We start from the raw sequence: 15258 nt of genomic DNA, 5'->3' as shown, positions 1-15258 counted from the left end.
TTGCTTGTTTGAACAGTGTTTTTGAGATTTATTTCTATTGTTGCATGTATTTGTAGTTTATTTCTTTGAGTTACTTTAGTATACTATAGATTATTTATTCATTGAATTTTTCCTAGCTTTTGGCTAATTTCAAGCAACTTTTTCAACAATTACATCAATTAGCTATTGCTACACAAATGGTGTGTAATAAACCATCCAAGAAGACAGTAGCTCAGTGATGATCCATCTATGCTCATGGATCTCTGGGTTAGCTGGGGCTCTGCTGATCTCAGATGGAGTTGGCTAGGGAGCTCTGCTTTGCACCACAGTTTTATGTAGGCTAGACAGATCTGCTCCATTCTCTGTTTATTCTTATTTGACCAGCAGTCCATCCAGGCATGTTCTTCTCATGGAGATGGCAGAGGTACAAAAGAGTGGAAACACATAAGGTTTTTCAACGCTTAGATTTGCAACTGGTACACTGCCATTTCTGCCTAACATGTTCTGTTGCGTGAGGCAAATCACATGGCCAAACTTGCAGTAAGTTCCCTTTCCTCCTTGATCTGTTTTCTGTTTCTATAGTTTTCCCTTCCCTAGAATGTCATATAAATGGAATCATAGATATGTAGACTTTTGTGTCTGGCTTCTTACACTAAAGCATAATGATTTTGAGATTCATCCATGTTGTTGCACATATCAGTCCTTCGTTCCGTTTTATTGCCAAATAGCTTTCTTTGGTCGTATTCACCTTGATGGCCTAGTATTGAGACAAATTTAATTCCCGCTCTCTTGGTTATGACTTGTGTCACAATTGAAGGGCATAGACTATAGACAACAAAGAAGAAGTAGTTATGAAGCAAAAGAGCCACAGAGTTTCATAGATAAAATAGAGTTTCATGGATAATATTTGAGTCAAGAGTTGATGCTGGGGGCCGGCCCAGTGGCATAGCGGTTAAGTTCGCACATTCTGTTTCGGCGGCCCTGGGTTTGCCAGTTCACATCCTGGGTGTGGACCTACTCACTGCTCGTCAAGTCATGCTGAGGCGGCGTCCCACATAGAAAAACTAGAATGACCTACAACTAGGATATACAACTATGTACTGGGGCTTTGGGGAGACAAAAAGAAAAAAAAAACAGGAAGATTTTCAACAAGTGTTAGCTCAGAGCCAATCTTCCTCCAAACAAAAACAAAAATGAAAAAAAAGAGTTGATGCTGGGGAACTGGATTGACTTGAATGAATGACTTGCATGATTTGAAAATATGATGTGAAATATGAGAACTAGAGAGAAGGCAGAAGGTACTAAACATTAATATGAGTGGGTCAGCAAGACACTACTGGGCAAGTTTTGCTGAAGGTGGGAAAATAATTTTGAAACTATTGGTCAATAAAAGACTTGAGATAATGTCTGACTAGGGCTATATTGTTATAGTTTTAATTGCTTGTACTGAACTCAGTTTAAATTTTGTGCAGTTTATAATGTGTCAATTAACAAAAAAAGAGCTGATCTAAAATTATGGGTGCTTCTCTTCAGTTTCCCTGGTCTGTGAACATCTCTCCATTATGGCTGTGATCTTGTGTGACATTTGCTAGTATGGTTTTTCCAGCTTTGCTCATTGTCAGTGCATAGTATATTGCTTGAGAAATTTTCCATAAATACTTGCTTGGTAAAGGGATAGATGTTTCCCAACTTTTCTGATCTTTTTTTTTTTTTTTTTTTTCATATTTCTCCCATAAATACTGGGCAATATATTTACAACTACTTTTAAGTGTTTTACCAGATGCCCCACAGGTAACTTAAATCTAATTGATACCGTTAGTCTAACCAATAGACTTGCTCTTTTGTTCCTACATATCCTACCCTGGGTGGTAATGTCACCAGTCCCGTTTCTAGTGAAGAGACTTCTGGCTTTGGGCCCTCCCTTGTCTCTATTTCCTGGATATATTTCACGTCTTCACGATCCCTTGATGAAATTACAGCAGCAGCCTTATAGCAGTTCTCTCTGCATGAATTAAAGCCTTCTTATCTCCGGGATTGGATAGTGATATAGGGTTTCATTTTTTCCCTCAGTTTACATTGGAGTTAGATAACTCACGTGTAATATGTCTACTCAGTGTGTTTCTGGGCAATATCTTAATTTCTTTTTAATTTTATTGCTAGCTTTTGATCAGTTTACTTTGTCAAAGACATAGATAAGAGAAAAGAATAAAATATTCCAGTGAAATTCTTAGTTTTTAATAGTGCTTGACAATATGTAATTGTGAAGTTCAACAGAAATGGTTAAAAATTCAGTTTTAGAATTACTGGTGAAATTCATTTTCCCATGTTAGTTTTTCCCCCTAATTATCTGGATGCAGAATAGGAAACATCATCTTCTAGGTAATGTTTAAATGACAGATATTGATGGTTTTTTCCTCTGTGTTCATAATGGTTTTTGTTTGGGTAGGGCTGGCAAAAATGTGAATATCCTGGTAGTTGTTGCATTTTTTTCAACTGATAGGTGTTTGAAAGCCTCTTGTGAATGTAACTCTTTGTAAACTCCTTAAAAAATTTGTACCCAAAGAAATCTTGTTCTTAGCCAGATCATTTGTACTTTGTTTCCTGAAGAGTGAGGGTTGCATCTTTATTATTAGCCTTAATATATTTAGTTTATTTAGTCATAAATGATCTGATATATTTTAAGAACAAAGCTTCTTGGATAACAGTCCCTCATGCAATTCTAAAATACATTGCATAATTCAAACAATGAAAATGTATGCAAAGTGCTTCAAGTTTGATTTTCAGATAAATTGAATGCAGGTGTTCATTGTTTATTTAATTGTAAGATAACCTATTTTGTTTCTACTTGAAACATTCTGAGCATGGAGCTATAACTGCAGAGACAGAAACCTGTGCATGCATGCCTTTGATTTAGTTTTTCTCTAATGCCTATATTGTTCTTTGTTGGGCAAACTTACCAGGCTGCCTTGCAGAAATAATATTGTAATGATGTTGAGGCTGGAAAGATATGTAATCAGATTATTTGTAGCCATGGACCATTACGTGATTACCATAAAACGATGGTTTCTAACTTTTTGTGTGTGTTATTAAAGCTCTGAAATTTATAGAATCCCTTCCCAGAAAAATAATCACATTTATACACAAAGTATTTTTTCAGAGGTTTTTCAATCCCTCTGAGTCCTATTCATTTACCTTATGTTAACAACTCTGCTACATTCTCATACATTGTTTATGGGAATATAAATTGAAACCATATTTATGGAAGACAATTTGGGATATTTATCTAATTAGAATACGCAAACTCCTGTTTCTGGGTAAAGATAATGGACTGAACATTTAATTTTACTCATTACTCAAACCTCACTAAAGCTACTAGAAAGAGATTAAAAACAACATACGCCCACAAGAACAAGGAGAATAGGAGAGGTGACAATGGCAAACAAATAGCTGGAAAGCAGGTGAGTGAATAGTAGCTGACTCAGTAGATCTGAGAAGGCTGAGTTATAAGTGAGTGGTAGGTAAAACTGAGAATTAAAAGTGTTTGCTGTAGAATTTCCAAAGAGTTCAGGACCTGGCAGCACCAAGTACCTCTGAAACTGAGTGAAGGGGGACAAAATAAAGAGAATTTGCTGCAAGCTATTTAAGAAACAGTCTGATATCTAAATCACCTTCCCCACTCTGTGACACCTCTCCCCAAACTCCCTACAGAGGCAGGTGGAAGTGAAGTGCTCCCTATGTCTGGGGAGAACATACAGTGTAGTCTGGGCTTGAGTGCCTTGTCCAAAATAGTGCCCATGGCCTCTTCTCCCACTCAGCAGCCAGTATCCTGGTGGTTTAGCTTTCCCTCCTGGCTGGAAATTGGAGAAGTTTTCTTTGAGGATGCTTTCCAGTCTAAGAATAAAACTTAAAAAACCTCAGAGGTTCCTGGTAAACATCTCAACCCCATCACCCTACAGTGAAGCTCACTGTTCATAAACCCCACCCCTGCACTCATTGCTTAAGAGCTTTTCAATCTTCCATTCTTAAATATAAGCTGACAAGAAGTATTACCAACCATCTAAAGCATGCATTACTGTGGTGGAGACCAAAACAAACAGAAAGAGTGATATGGAGGAAGAAGCAATTATGCAGGGAAAGGAAAACTTTTAAAAGTTACTGTTAATATCATTACAGAGATAAAAGTTAATGCAAACATGAAACAAGATCAGAATGCTAAAAAATAAACATTTAGAGAATAAAAAGATCTGGGGTTAAAAATGAATCTGAGAAACTCTCCACACAAAGGACAAAAAGATAAAATATAGGCAAGAAAAGAAAATTAGAAATCCAATCAAAGACAGCCAATACTCAATAACAAGTTTCCAAATGAGAGAAAACAGAGGAGAGGATATAGGTATAATGCAACAGAAAGTGTTTTAAAAACTTAACCTCTTATGCTCCCTTTCCCAGAAAGCTATCAGAGGCTTTGTTCCACAAAAATGAGAGAGTCAATCAAGAAAGATTACATGGGATGTAGGAGATAGGAGATCCATGACAGGAGAGAGAGGAAGAGTATGTTCAGGTTGCTGGTATGGGGAGTTTTTTTAGGGTAATAGCTGTGTGACTGACAGAGGACAACCAGTCCATGCTAAAAAAGGTCAGAAGACTCCAAGGGTGGCTTTTTTAGGAATATAAAATTGATGAAATATCTTGTGTGTCTGAACATCTTCAGAGTAGTTTTAGACAAATAGCTAAGTGTTTGGTCATAAGTATATAGAAAACTAAACACTTAAAAGATAAGTTCTAATACTAGGGAAAACAAAGACTTGTGTAGAAAAAGGATTATAATATGTGACTTAGCTGTGAGTAGTGTTTACGTAGTTAATGATGTAAACACTCAATATTAATTCAACCAAAATTATGATATTGAAGGGATAGAGAATGGGAAGTGTTAGTGTGTATTGTGCTAAGGTTGGGAGGAGAGAAGACAAAAAATTCTTCTTCTTCCATAGACGATGGAAGAATATCAAGAGGCAGCATCACAAGTGTGTTATTTACAGATATGGAATGATAAGTAAATTATTTGATCCCGACTTTTTGGTCCTCTGCCACTCTTGTGTTCTACTCTTGCACCCTTGCTATGGCCTCCTGGAGAGTGAAGTATATTTCCCTGCTACTTGATTCTGGATTTGGCCTCCTAACTTGCTTTGGGATTTCAGCAGATGTAGTATAGGCAGAGGCTTATATGTGCTTGTGCTCTTGGGCTTGCCCTCTTGTGCGTCTACTGTTACCAAAAGGAAGGCATATTCTGGTTGGTTGCTGTCCCTCCAGTCTGGCCTGTGGAGTGCGACCCCTGGATCAGAGCTGCCACAGTCAACCTGCAGCTTGAAACACAATAATCTCAGCCAACCTACAGCTGTGTGAGTGAGAAATAAGTTTATTGCTATGTGCCACTGAGATTGTGTATTTGTTACTCAGTATTAGTTTACTGTTAAACATAGAGATGAGTATTAGAATAGTCAGTTGAAAGAAGGAAAAATGATTGCCTCTGGGGAAGACACAGTAGGGTAAAGGGGGTGGGGTAAACTTTTTCATAATGCAAATTGTACGAGTATTTGGTTCTTCACACTATGTACATTTATAACTGAAAAATATAAACTAAAGCTTTAGAAAATAAATAGATTATATGATTGACTTGTAGTTGGAGTTTATAAAGGAGATCTAACGGATGGACGAGAGATCAAGGCAGTTCGGATGCTAGGAAGAAAATTCTTCATGCCTTCCACTCCAGTCCCCTGGCTGATTAAGGGCAGTCTAAGAAAATGGGAGTTTTCTAACCAAGAGCAGATGAAAGTTTTAGGGAATTGGACACCTCAGTAGGGTAAAAGGACAACTTTAACGTGAGGGGAGATTAAGAGAAATGATGGCTGGAGGTTCTGGTCAGAAACTGAGTTACGGAAATTAAAAATTTTAGAGGAGCCACAGAGATAAAATCACGTTTCTAGGTTTCATTACAGAAATTATTTGTTCAAGTGAAGATAAAGGTCAAGGAAACTGCTAGAGTATTTGAAAGTTTATGCACATGGACCTTGAATTCAGCCAGGGTAATGACAATAGTTGGAGTAAAAATGAAGGCTGACCCATGTGCCTAAAACTGCAGAGCCTATGAAGTAGTGAGAGATGACAATGTTAGGAGGTTGGAAGATTTTATCAGATGACATAAATCTTGGAAATATAGAGGGTTTTTCATGGAAGAAGCAGAGCAGTGGGGATCTGGAATGTTAACCCTGCCTTTGAGCCCTGTAGTAACTAGTGGTTAGGAAAAGCAGTAAATATGATGGCAAGCAATGGGTATTCAGATCTAGGAGGTGAATTGGTATTCCTTCAGATCTAGGAGGTGAAGCATCTATTAGGTAATGAGTTTGAGTGTATTGCAGCATAACAGAACAGATGGTACAGTAGGGCAGAGAAGGAGGTTTGCTACAGGGTGGTGATTCATGGAGAAGGGCGAACAGTATGGGAGGTATATTACAGACTATTATTTATGTTATTTGACACTAAATAGTCACTTTACTACTATATAGAAAAGGACAGAAAAGCAATATACACATAATAAAAAAACTTCAACTATGTGTGATTTACAGAACACTGCAAAATGAGAACATCCATTCTAATGGTTACAATTGAGAATATTAGTTATACTTTAAAACCTTTTATTTCATTTTACATCTTTATTCTAATTTCACTGCTAATTTTTCTTCCATTTTTCTTAATGGAAGCTAGGTGTAAGGAAAAGCAGAAGGAGAAGATGGCGCACATTGTCAGAGCTACCCCCAATATCTTTACAGAGGAAATAGAACTCTCCACAACCATTAGATATTACGATTAGCTTCTGGCTACTACTTAAACTGCAATTTGTATGGTTAACTATCTAAAGTTATAACCGTTAAGTATCCAGACTTTATCAAAGAATAGCCATAAACTAGATACTATACCAGACATCTCACATGGCTATTATGTTTGTTCTTTTTATTCTCCATTGTTCTCTTATTCTCCATTTCTGAAAATGGAAGAAGCTGAGGGACAGACTAGTTAAATATCTTCTCCACAGTGAGACATCTTTGTTACATGGAAGGACCACAGTTGGAACCCAAGTCGATCTGACTCCAATGTCCATGCTCTTAACCACTTGGCAACAGTGCCTTGAATTCACTAATGTACATGTATACTTCTATCAATTAAGCAAACTCCATTTAAGGACTTGCTAGGAATTTTAATATACAGTTTGCAAATTGCTGTAAATTACAGTTAGAAAAAAAATGTAAGAACAAATTGTGTGAAAAAACTAATATCTCTATGTTTATCATAATAGTAGCCAGATATTATGTTTATAATAAAGTAATCATACACATACATTGTTTTCAGATTCGGGTGTTTAGAGTTTTAAATGTTCTGCAACTTAATTATTACCAGAACATCAGATTGATTTGTTGAAAGTATTAAATGTATATGTTTGGAAACACAAGTGTTAACTCTTACTTGTAAGCATCTATTTCTTGGGAATATAATGTTTACATTGCATATTACATTACATTATACTATGTAAATATTACATGTTTTTTTTTCCCATAGGTAATACAAAGACAGTATACACATGGCAAGGGTAAAAATGAAGTCTTCATGTCAACTCTGTCCCTTAGTCTTTCTTCCCAGAGGCAAACAGTTTCTCTTGAGACCTTCCGAAGAGATTCTGTTCATTCTTAATCTGTATGTTTATGTACCTTTTATTTTGCATTTGTAGTCACCCCTCCTAAGGAATCACATTCCTCTCACCTGGTTTCTCATTTTGCCTCCTGCATAGCAGTCGTCTTGAGACTGTTCTTCACTACTGTCCTAGCACTTCCTTTGACTCCTCTCCTGTGTTAGGATGTCCTTCTTTCTGTATTCTGTGTCTTCCTTTTTCTGATTTACTCCTCAATGTTGTGGAGCACCATTTCCTGTGGTCTCCTGAGAAAGAGTACATGGGGAACTTCTGCTTTCCCAAGCTTGTAAGGAGCTTAGAAATTGTCAGTCTATCCTAACAACAAGTGAAAAGTTGAACAAACTGAAAAAGCAACTTTTCTCAGATCCATCAGAAAAGTGAGATCACAGGGCAAACTGCTGTCCTCAAAATTGCAGAGACAGGCAGGCAGATACAGAGAATCACAATTTACTGGAGCAAAAATTCACAAGCAGAAATCACCGTGGGAACCAGAACTGAGATAGGAAAACCTAAACCACAATTGATGAATTACTGGAGACACAGTGAGGACAAGTCTGAGAGTTAAAAAGTCCAGGGGGACCCTGTCATAGGGGAGCCCCCCACTTTTGTGAGTTTTATTTACAGGAGGTCAACCAGGTTCTCACAGTGAATATCCAAGAAAAATCTCTTGCTTTTGGCAGGATAAGGGGAAAAGTAACCATTTTGAAATACTCGAGGGCATTCTGTTCTTCTTAACCAGGCCTGCACTCCAGAGAATCTATTTTGCCAGAGCCTAAACTATTTTTTCAGAGCCTAACTTACCTGGGGGAAGGGATATACTCAACTCCAGTCCATTCTAGCCATCCTGCCCCACCTAATGGTGGGGAACTGAGAGCATTTGTGAAGTTCACAGTCTAAAGGCACAGACTCATGAATTGACTGTGACCTCATCAAAGGACTGTAGAATGCTTCCCCTCCCCCCACAGCACCACCACATTATGAAAGGCCCATTACTACAGTTTTTTTCCCCAATACATCAAATATGACTATTAAGAAAAAACTGCAAGGCACAATAAAAGACAAAAAAACAGTTTGAAGAGACAGAGCAAACATCAGAACCAGAGTCAGAAATGGCAGAAATGTTGGAATTATCAGACAGGGAATTTAAAACAAATGTGGTTAATGTACTAAGGGGTCTAACAGTTGGACAGCATGGAAAAACTGATGGGCAGTGTAATCAGAGAGATGGAAATTCTATGAAAGAATAAGAAAATGCTAGAGATGAAAAATACTGTTGGGCTCATTAGTAGACTAGACACAGCTGAGGAAAGAATCTCTGAGCATGAGGATATCTCAATGGAAACTTCCAAAACTGAAAAGCAAAGAGAAAAAAAGACTGGAAAGCAACAGAACAGAATTTCCCGAAACTGTGGGACAACTACACAAAGTACAACATACACATAATGGGAATACTAGAAAAAGAAGAAAAAGAGAAAGGAAGAGAATATTTGAAGGAACAATGACTGAGAATTTCTCACAATTAGTGTCAGACACCAAACCACAGATCCAGGAAGTTTAAAGAACACCAAGCAGGATAAATACCAAATAAACTATACCTAGGCATGTGATATTCAAACTGCAGAAAATTGAAGAGAAATAATCTTGAAAAAAGCCAGAGGAAATAAAACGCCTTACTATACAGGAGCAAAGATAAGAATTATGTCCGACTTCTCCTCAGAAACCATGCAAGCAAAAAAAGAGTGCAGTAAAATTTTTGAAGTGTTGAGGGAAAAAAACCCACCAACCTAGAGTTCTCTACTCCTTAAAATTATAATCCAAAAGTAAAGGAGTGATAAAGACTTTCTCAGACAAACATTGAAGGAATTTGTTGCCAGCAGAACTGTCTTCAAAAATGTTTAAAGAAGCTCCTCAGAGAAACGGAAAATGATAGAGACCGGAAACTCAGGTTTGCGTAAAGAAGAGAATTGGAAAAGAAATAAGTGAAGGTAAAAGGAAAACCTATATTTTTCTTAGTTGATCTAACAGAATTGAATGACAGCAATGATACAAGGGAAAGGAGGGAAGAATTAGGAATATTTTTTTATTATAAAGTACTTACACTACCTATCAAGTGGTACAGTGTTGTTTGAAAGTAGATTTGGATAAGTGGTGAATGTATATTGCAAACTCTAGGGCAACCACTAAAAAAGAGTTAAAAAAAAAAAAAAAAAGTATTACTGACATACCAAGAAAGGAGAAAAAAGGAATCTTATAAAATACTCAATTCAAATCACTAAAGGCCGAAAAAGAACAGAAACAGAACACGGGCTGCAAATAGAAAACAGTAACAAATATGGTAGATATTAATCCAGCTATATCAATGATCACTTTAAACGTCAGTGGTCTAAATACACCAATTTAAAGGCAGAGATTGTCAGAGTGGGTTAAAAAAGAAGACCTAACTCTGTTATCTACAAGATATCCAGTTTAAATAGAAAAACATATAGACTAAAAATAAAGGGATGGAGAAAGATGCACCATGCTGACACTAATCAAAAGATAGTGGGAGTAGTTATATTAATTTTAGATGGAGCAGACTTTAGAGAAAGTAAAGTAATCAGGGATAAAGAGGGATATTACATAAAGGAGTCAATTCTCCAAGAAGACATAATAATCCTTAACATTTATATGTGTAACGACAGAGCTTCAAAATACATGAGGCAAAACTGATAGACCTGCCAGGAGAAGTGGATAAATCCACTATTATAGTTGGAGACATCAAAACCCCTCTATTAGAAATGGACAGATTCAGCAGGCAGAAAATCAGTAAGGACATAATTGAACTCAACAACACCATCAATCAATTGACATCAACTACTTGATACAACAATACCAGAGTACACGTTCTTTACAAGTTCACATGGAACGTTCACCAAGATCAGGTTCTGGGCCATAAAACACACCTTAACAATTTAAAACATCATACAATGTTTTTATACATTATACAATGTCTGCTCTCAGACCACAGTGGAATTAAACTAGAAATCAATAATAGCAAGATTTAAAAAATCTCCAAATACTTGGAGATTAAACGATACATTTCTAAATAACACATCAAAGAACAAATTTCAAGAGAAGTTAATAAGTTAAACTAAACAAATGAAAACACAACTTATCAAAATTTGGGGATACAGCAAAAGCAATGCTTAAAGGGAAATATATATCATCTAATGTATAAGAAAAGAAAAAAGATCTAATCAATAATCTAACATTCATATTAGGAAATTAGAAAAAGAACAGATTAATTCCAAAGTAAGCAGAAGAAAAGAAATAATACAAATTAGAGCAGAGATCAGTGAACTGGAAAACAGAAAATCACTAGACAAAATCAACAAAACTAAAAGCTGGTTCTTTGAAAAGATTAATAAAACCGATTAGCTACACTGAGAAGAAGAGAGAAAACACAAAATACTAATATCAGAAACAAAATGGGACATCTTTATAGAACCAATTTATATTAAATGGATAATAAAGGAATAATATGAATAGTTTTCTGTCCTCAATTTTGATAAACTAGATGAAATAGACCAATTCCTTGGAAGACTCAGTCTGTCAAACTCACACAAGAATAGACAATCAGAATAGACCTATATTTATAAAGAAATTGAATCAATAGTTAATATTTTTCCAAAATAGAAAACGCCACACCCAGGTGGGTTCACCTGTGAATTCTAACAAACATTTAAGAAAGAAATTATACCAATTATCTACAATCTCTTCTAGAAGATAGAAGGAGAGGGATGACTCTCTAACTCATTCTGATGCCAGCCGAATACCAAAACCAGACAAAGACATTACAAGGAAAGAAAACTAAATACCAATATCTTGCATGAACATAAGTGCAAAAATCCTCAACAAAATGTTAGCAGAAAGAATCTAACATATATGAAGAATTAGACTACAACTCACTACAACTGTAGAGTGGGATTTATCCCAGGTATTCGAGGCTAGTTCAACTTTACAAAATCAATTATTGCAATACATCACATCAACAGGCTGAGGAAGAAAAATCAAATGAACATTTCTATAGATTTAGAAAAGTTATTTGACAAAATACAGCTCCTATTCATGATAGAAACTCTCAGCAAACTAGGAATAGAGGGGAACTTCCTCAACTTGATAAAAACTGTCTACAAATAAACCTACAGCTATCATCATACTTAATGATGAACAACTAGAAGCTTTCCCACCAAGATCAGGAGCAAGGCAAGGATATCCCCTCTCACCATTCCTTTTCAACATCGTACTGAAATTCCTAGCGGATTAATAAGACAAAAGGAAATAAGTATTTTGATTGGGAAGGACCTAATAAAACTTTCTTTGTAGATGACATAATTGTCTGTGTAGAAAATCTGGAATAATAAACAAAAAACTCCTGGAACTAATAAGTGATTGTAGAAAAGTTGCAGGATTCAAGGTTAATATACAGCAATCCATCACTTTCCTATATACCAGCAATGAACAGGTGGAATTTGAAATTAAATACACAACCATTTATCTTAGTGGCCCCAAAAGGAAATACTCAGTTAAAAATCTAACAAAATGCATATGAGATCTATATGAAGAAAACTACAAAACTCTGATGAGCAAAATCAAAGAACTAAATAAATGGAGAGATAGTACATGTTCATGGATACAAAGACTCAATATTATCAAGATGTCAGTTTTTTTGCAATTTGATCTATACATTGAATGCAATCCCAGTCAAAAACCCAGCAAGTTTTTTGTAGATATTGGTAAAAAGTTTATTTCTAAACTTTTCTGTGGTTTATATGGAGAGGCAAAAAGATCCAGAACAGCTAATGTAATATGAAGGAAAAGAACCAAGTTGGAAGACTAACTCTACTCAACTTCGAGACTTATTGTAGAGCTATAGTAATCAAGACAGTGTGATATTGGCAAAAGAATAGACAAACCAATCAATGGAAGAAAACAGAGAGCCTGGAAACAGACCAATGTAAATACGGTCAACTGGGTTTTGTCAAAGGAGTAAAGGCTATACAATGAAACAGAGATAGTCTTTTCAATAAGTGATGTTGGAACAACTGGACATCCACATGCAAAAAAATGGATCTAGACACAGACCTTACATTCTTCACAAAAATTAACTCAAAATGGATCATAGACCTAAATGTAAAACACAACTATAGAACTATTAGAAGACAACATAGGAGAAAACCTAGATGACCTTGGGTTGTGGTTACTTTTTAGGTACAAGAACAAAGGCATTTTCTGTGAAAGAAAGAATTGGTAAGCTGGACTTCAGTAAAATTAAAAACCTGCAATATTTCTTATATGGATATGCTCTTTCTAAAATGCAAATTTACCAGGTGTCTGAAACCTCTGTAACTTCATATGGCACCTTTTGCCTTAAAGGTGTATCCCTCTACTCCAATTTTATTCAGTATTTAAAAAGGAGATCAGAGACTTTTTCCTCTGATAGGCCTTCCCTGATGCACTCACATAGAATTAAATATTTTACCCCTGTTCTACCTCTAGATATTCTTCTAGTGCTTCATCTATCACATTCTATTGCAAAATATTTGTTATATATCAGCCTCCCCTTCTAAACCTGAGTTCCTTAAGGAAATAATACATGACTATTTATCTTTAAATGCTGGTTCTTAATACAAAGCTTGGACATGATAAGTACTCAGTGAGTATTATTCAGCTAAATTATATTATATTGGTCATTGTGATGGTTCTGCTTAAAATGCTTAAAAATGTTTATATTTTACTAAATCTAGGAGAGGCCTTTACATTTTTTTCTCACAATGAAAGCATGAACTGTTTTTATGTTCAGAATTTAAATATCCCTTAAAAAACGATATATTGATATTTTAAATATTAAAATGAATAAGAGAGTTGTAACCTGCAAATATCTTGATATAAATATATAAGATAGGGGATTTGAGTTTTTATGGATACATATATTTGTTAAATCAAGTTCTGATACGGTAATCCTCACCCATGCCTTCAGGCATTTTAGAAACATGTTTAGAAATGTGGCTTACGAGCAAAGGAAATAAAGTGTTATATTTAATCTGACACCTGAAACTATTGAGGAAGTTCAAAACTCGTATGACTGCAACATTTCTATTTTCTATTTGTTTTGTTTGGCTGTAGGGCATAGGGAAAATTATTCTATAACTTGATTAATCAGTAGCTGATTAAAGAGTTTGTGAGTTCTCTAGGCCTTTCCTTTTCTATATGCAATTGATTATGAAATAAAAGGTTTAGTTTTAACTAAAATTCTATTTTAGCTTAACTCTTTTTTTTTCTCCTAGTGTAGTGACTATGACTTGGAATTTGGAACTGAGTGTTTGCAATTGGCTCTAAAATACTGTCACACGAAAGCCAAACTTGTAGAAGGATCACCTGATCTGTGGAAGGTAAGGAAGTTGGCACTTTGCTCTGGGTCTCATCTGTGCTCATGTGTCATTCCTAAAGACACAGTCTGCAAGTACAAACACTTCCCAGGTGCTTTAGAAAATGCAGAAGTAATGTAAAAATACTTGGTTTCATACTGAAACTGTAAATATTTCTAAGAAAAAAGGTGTGTGTTTGTGTGCATACATTAAAGGAATTAAGAGTCTCATTGGATTTTCTGAGCCATCAAAGTATAGTATCATTTCTGTTGCTTGGTTTCAAGAAAATTCACTTTGAGATAATTTATGCAAACAAATTCCATTTTGGCCAAAAAGATTGTTTTAGTCACATTTTTCCCCCTTGTTCTCTGTATATATCCTTTTACTTGGTTGCTTTATCCTCAACTGGATTGAAGATAAAACTCTGCTTCCCACAATAGCAACATTTCCTTCAAGGCCCTGGGGTGGTAACTCCAACTTGTCTGGGTTGAAAGAATATCTACCACAGTTCTGGCCCAGTGCAGTGAGAGTCTGGACCCACTTGTTGCGGAGGAACTAGACTCTTTCCTATGGCAAGTCTTCTAATGGCAAACTTTTTTCTTTTGGAGGGAATGGAGTAGTTGTAGCACTATCATGCTACAGCTTCCTGTTGAGGTAGGGGTGTTTTACAGTGTGACTCTCCTTTGTTTTATTAGGTAGATTTCTGAAGTAGAATTGTAGGGCCATTTCATAATTTTGAAATAAGTATTGCTGCTTTTGAAATTTTGGATGAAATCTATAAAGCACCCACCTAAATTTGATTAGTAAAGATTCATCCTAACTCTAAGATTATATTGATCCAAAAGAATGTTTCCTCATTGACTTTAAAACAAAACAGAAAGCCCTAGGGGTTGATTAGGTATTTTGCATAATAACATGATGGGCCTTGCTGCATGCTAAGATCATCTCAGACGTATTTAAATTATTGAATTCTAAGATTCCAAAACATTGGCATGCCTGGATTATTGATTGGTGGAGAAAATTTATGCAGTATTATTGTTCTTTTAAAAGATATGCAAATGTCATCAACCCAGCAGGCAAACATTTTATTCATTCTGTTTATCCTTTTCTATATATGGCTCAGATGGTGAT

The 15258-nt window shown here is 35.7% G+C and overlaps 1 protein-coding gene across 4 annotated transcripts in view; it reads left to right on the top strand.

The window, feature by feature from the left end:
* The window catches only part of CRPPA (CDP-L-ribitol pyrophosphorylase A), a 264411-nt gene that overhangs the window by 65631 nt on the left and 183522 nt on the right, over positions 1 to 15258 (top strand). For all 4 annotated transcript variants that reach the window (XM_058526629.1, XM_058526606.1, XM_058526613.1 and 1 more), the window contains one exon: positions 14047 to 14151. In XM_058526629.1, coding sequence (XP_058382612.1) covers positions 14047 to 14151 — 105 coding nt within the window. The remainder of the gene's footprint in view (positions 1 to 14046; positions 14152 to 15258) is intronic.

The sequence above is a fragment of the Diceros bicornis genome, chromosome 3, assembly GCF_020826845.1.
Source record: "Diceros bicornis minor isolate mBicDic1 chromosome 3, mDicBic1.mat.cur, whole genome shotgun sequence".
NCBI lineage: Eukaryota > Metazoa > Chordata > Mammalia > Perissodactyla > Rhinocerotidae > Diceros > Diceros bicornis.
The sequence above is the reverse complement of the archived record's forward strand: the minus strand, read 5'-3'. Positions and strand labels throughout refer to the sequence as shown.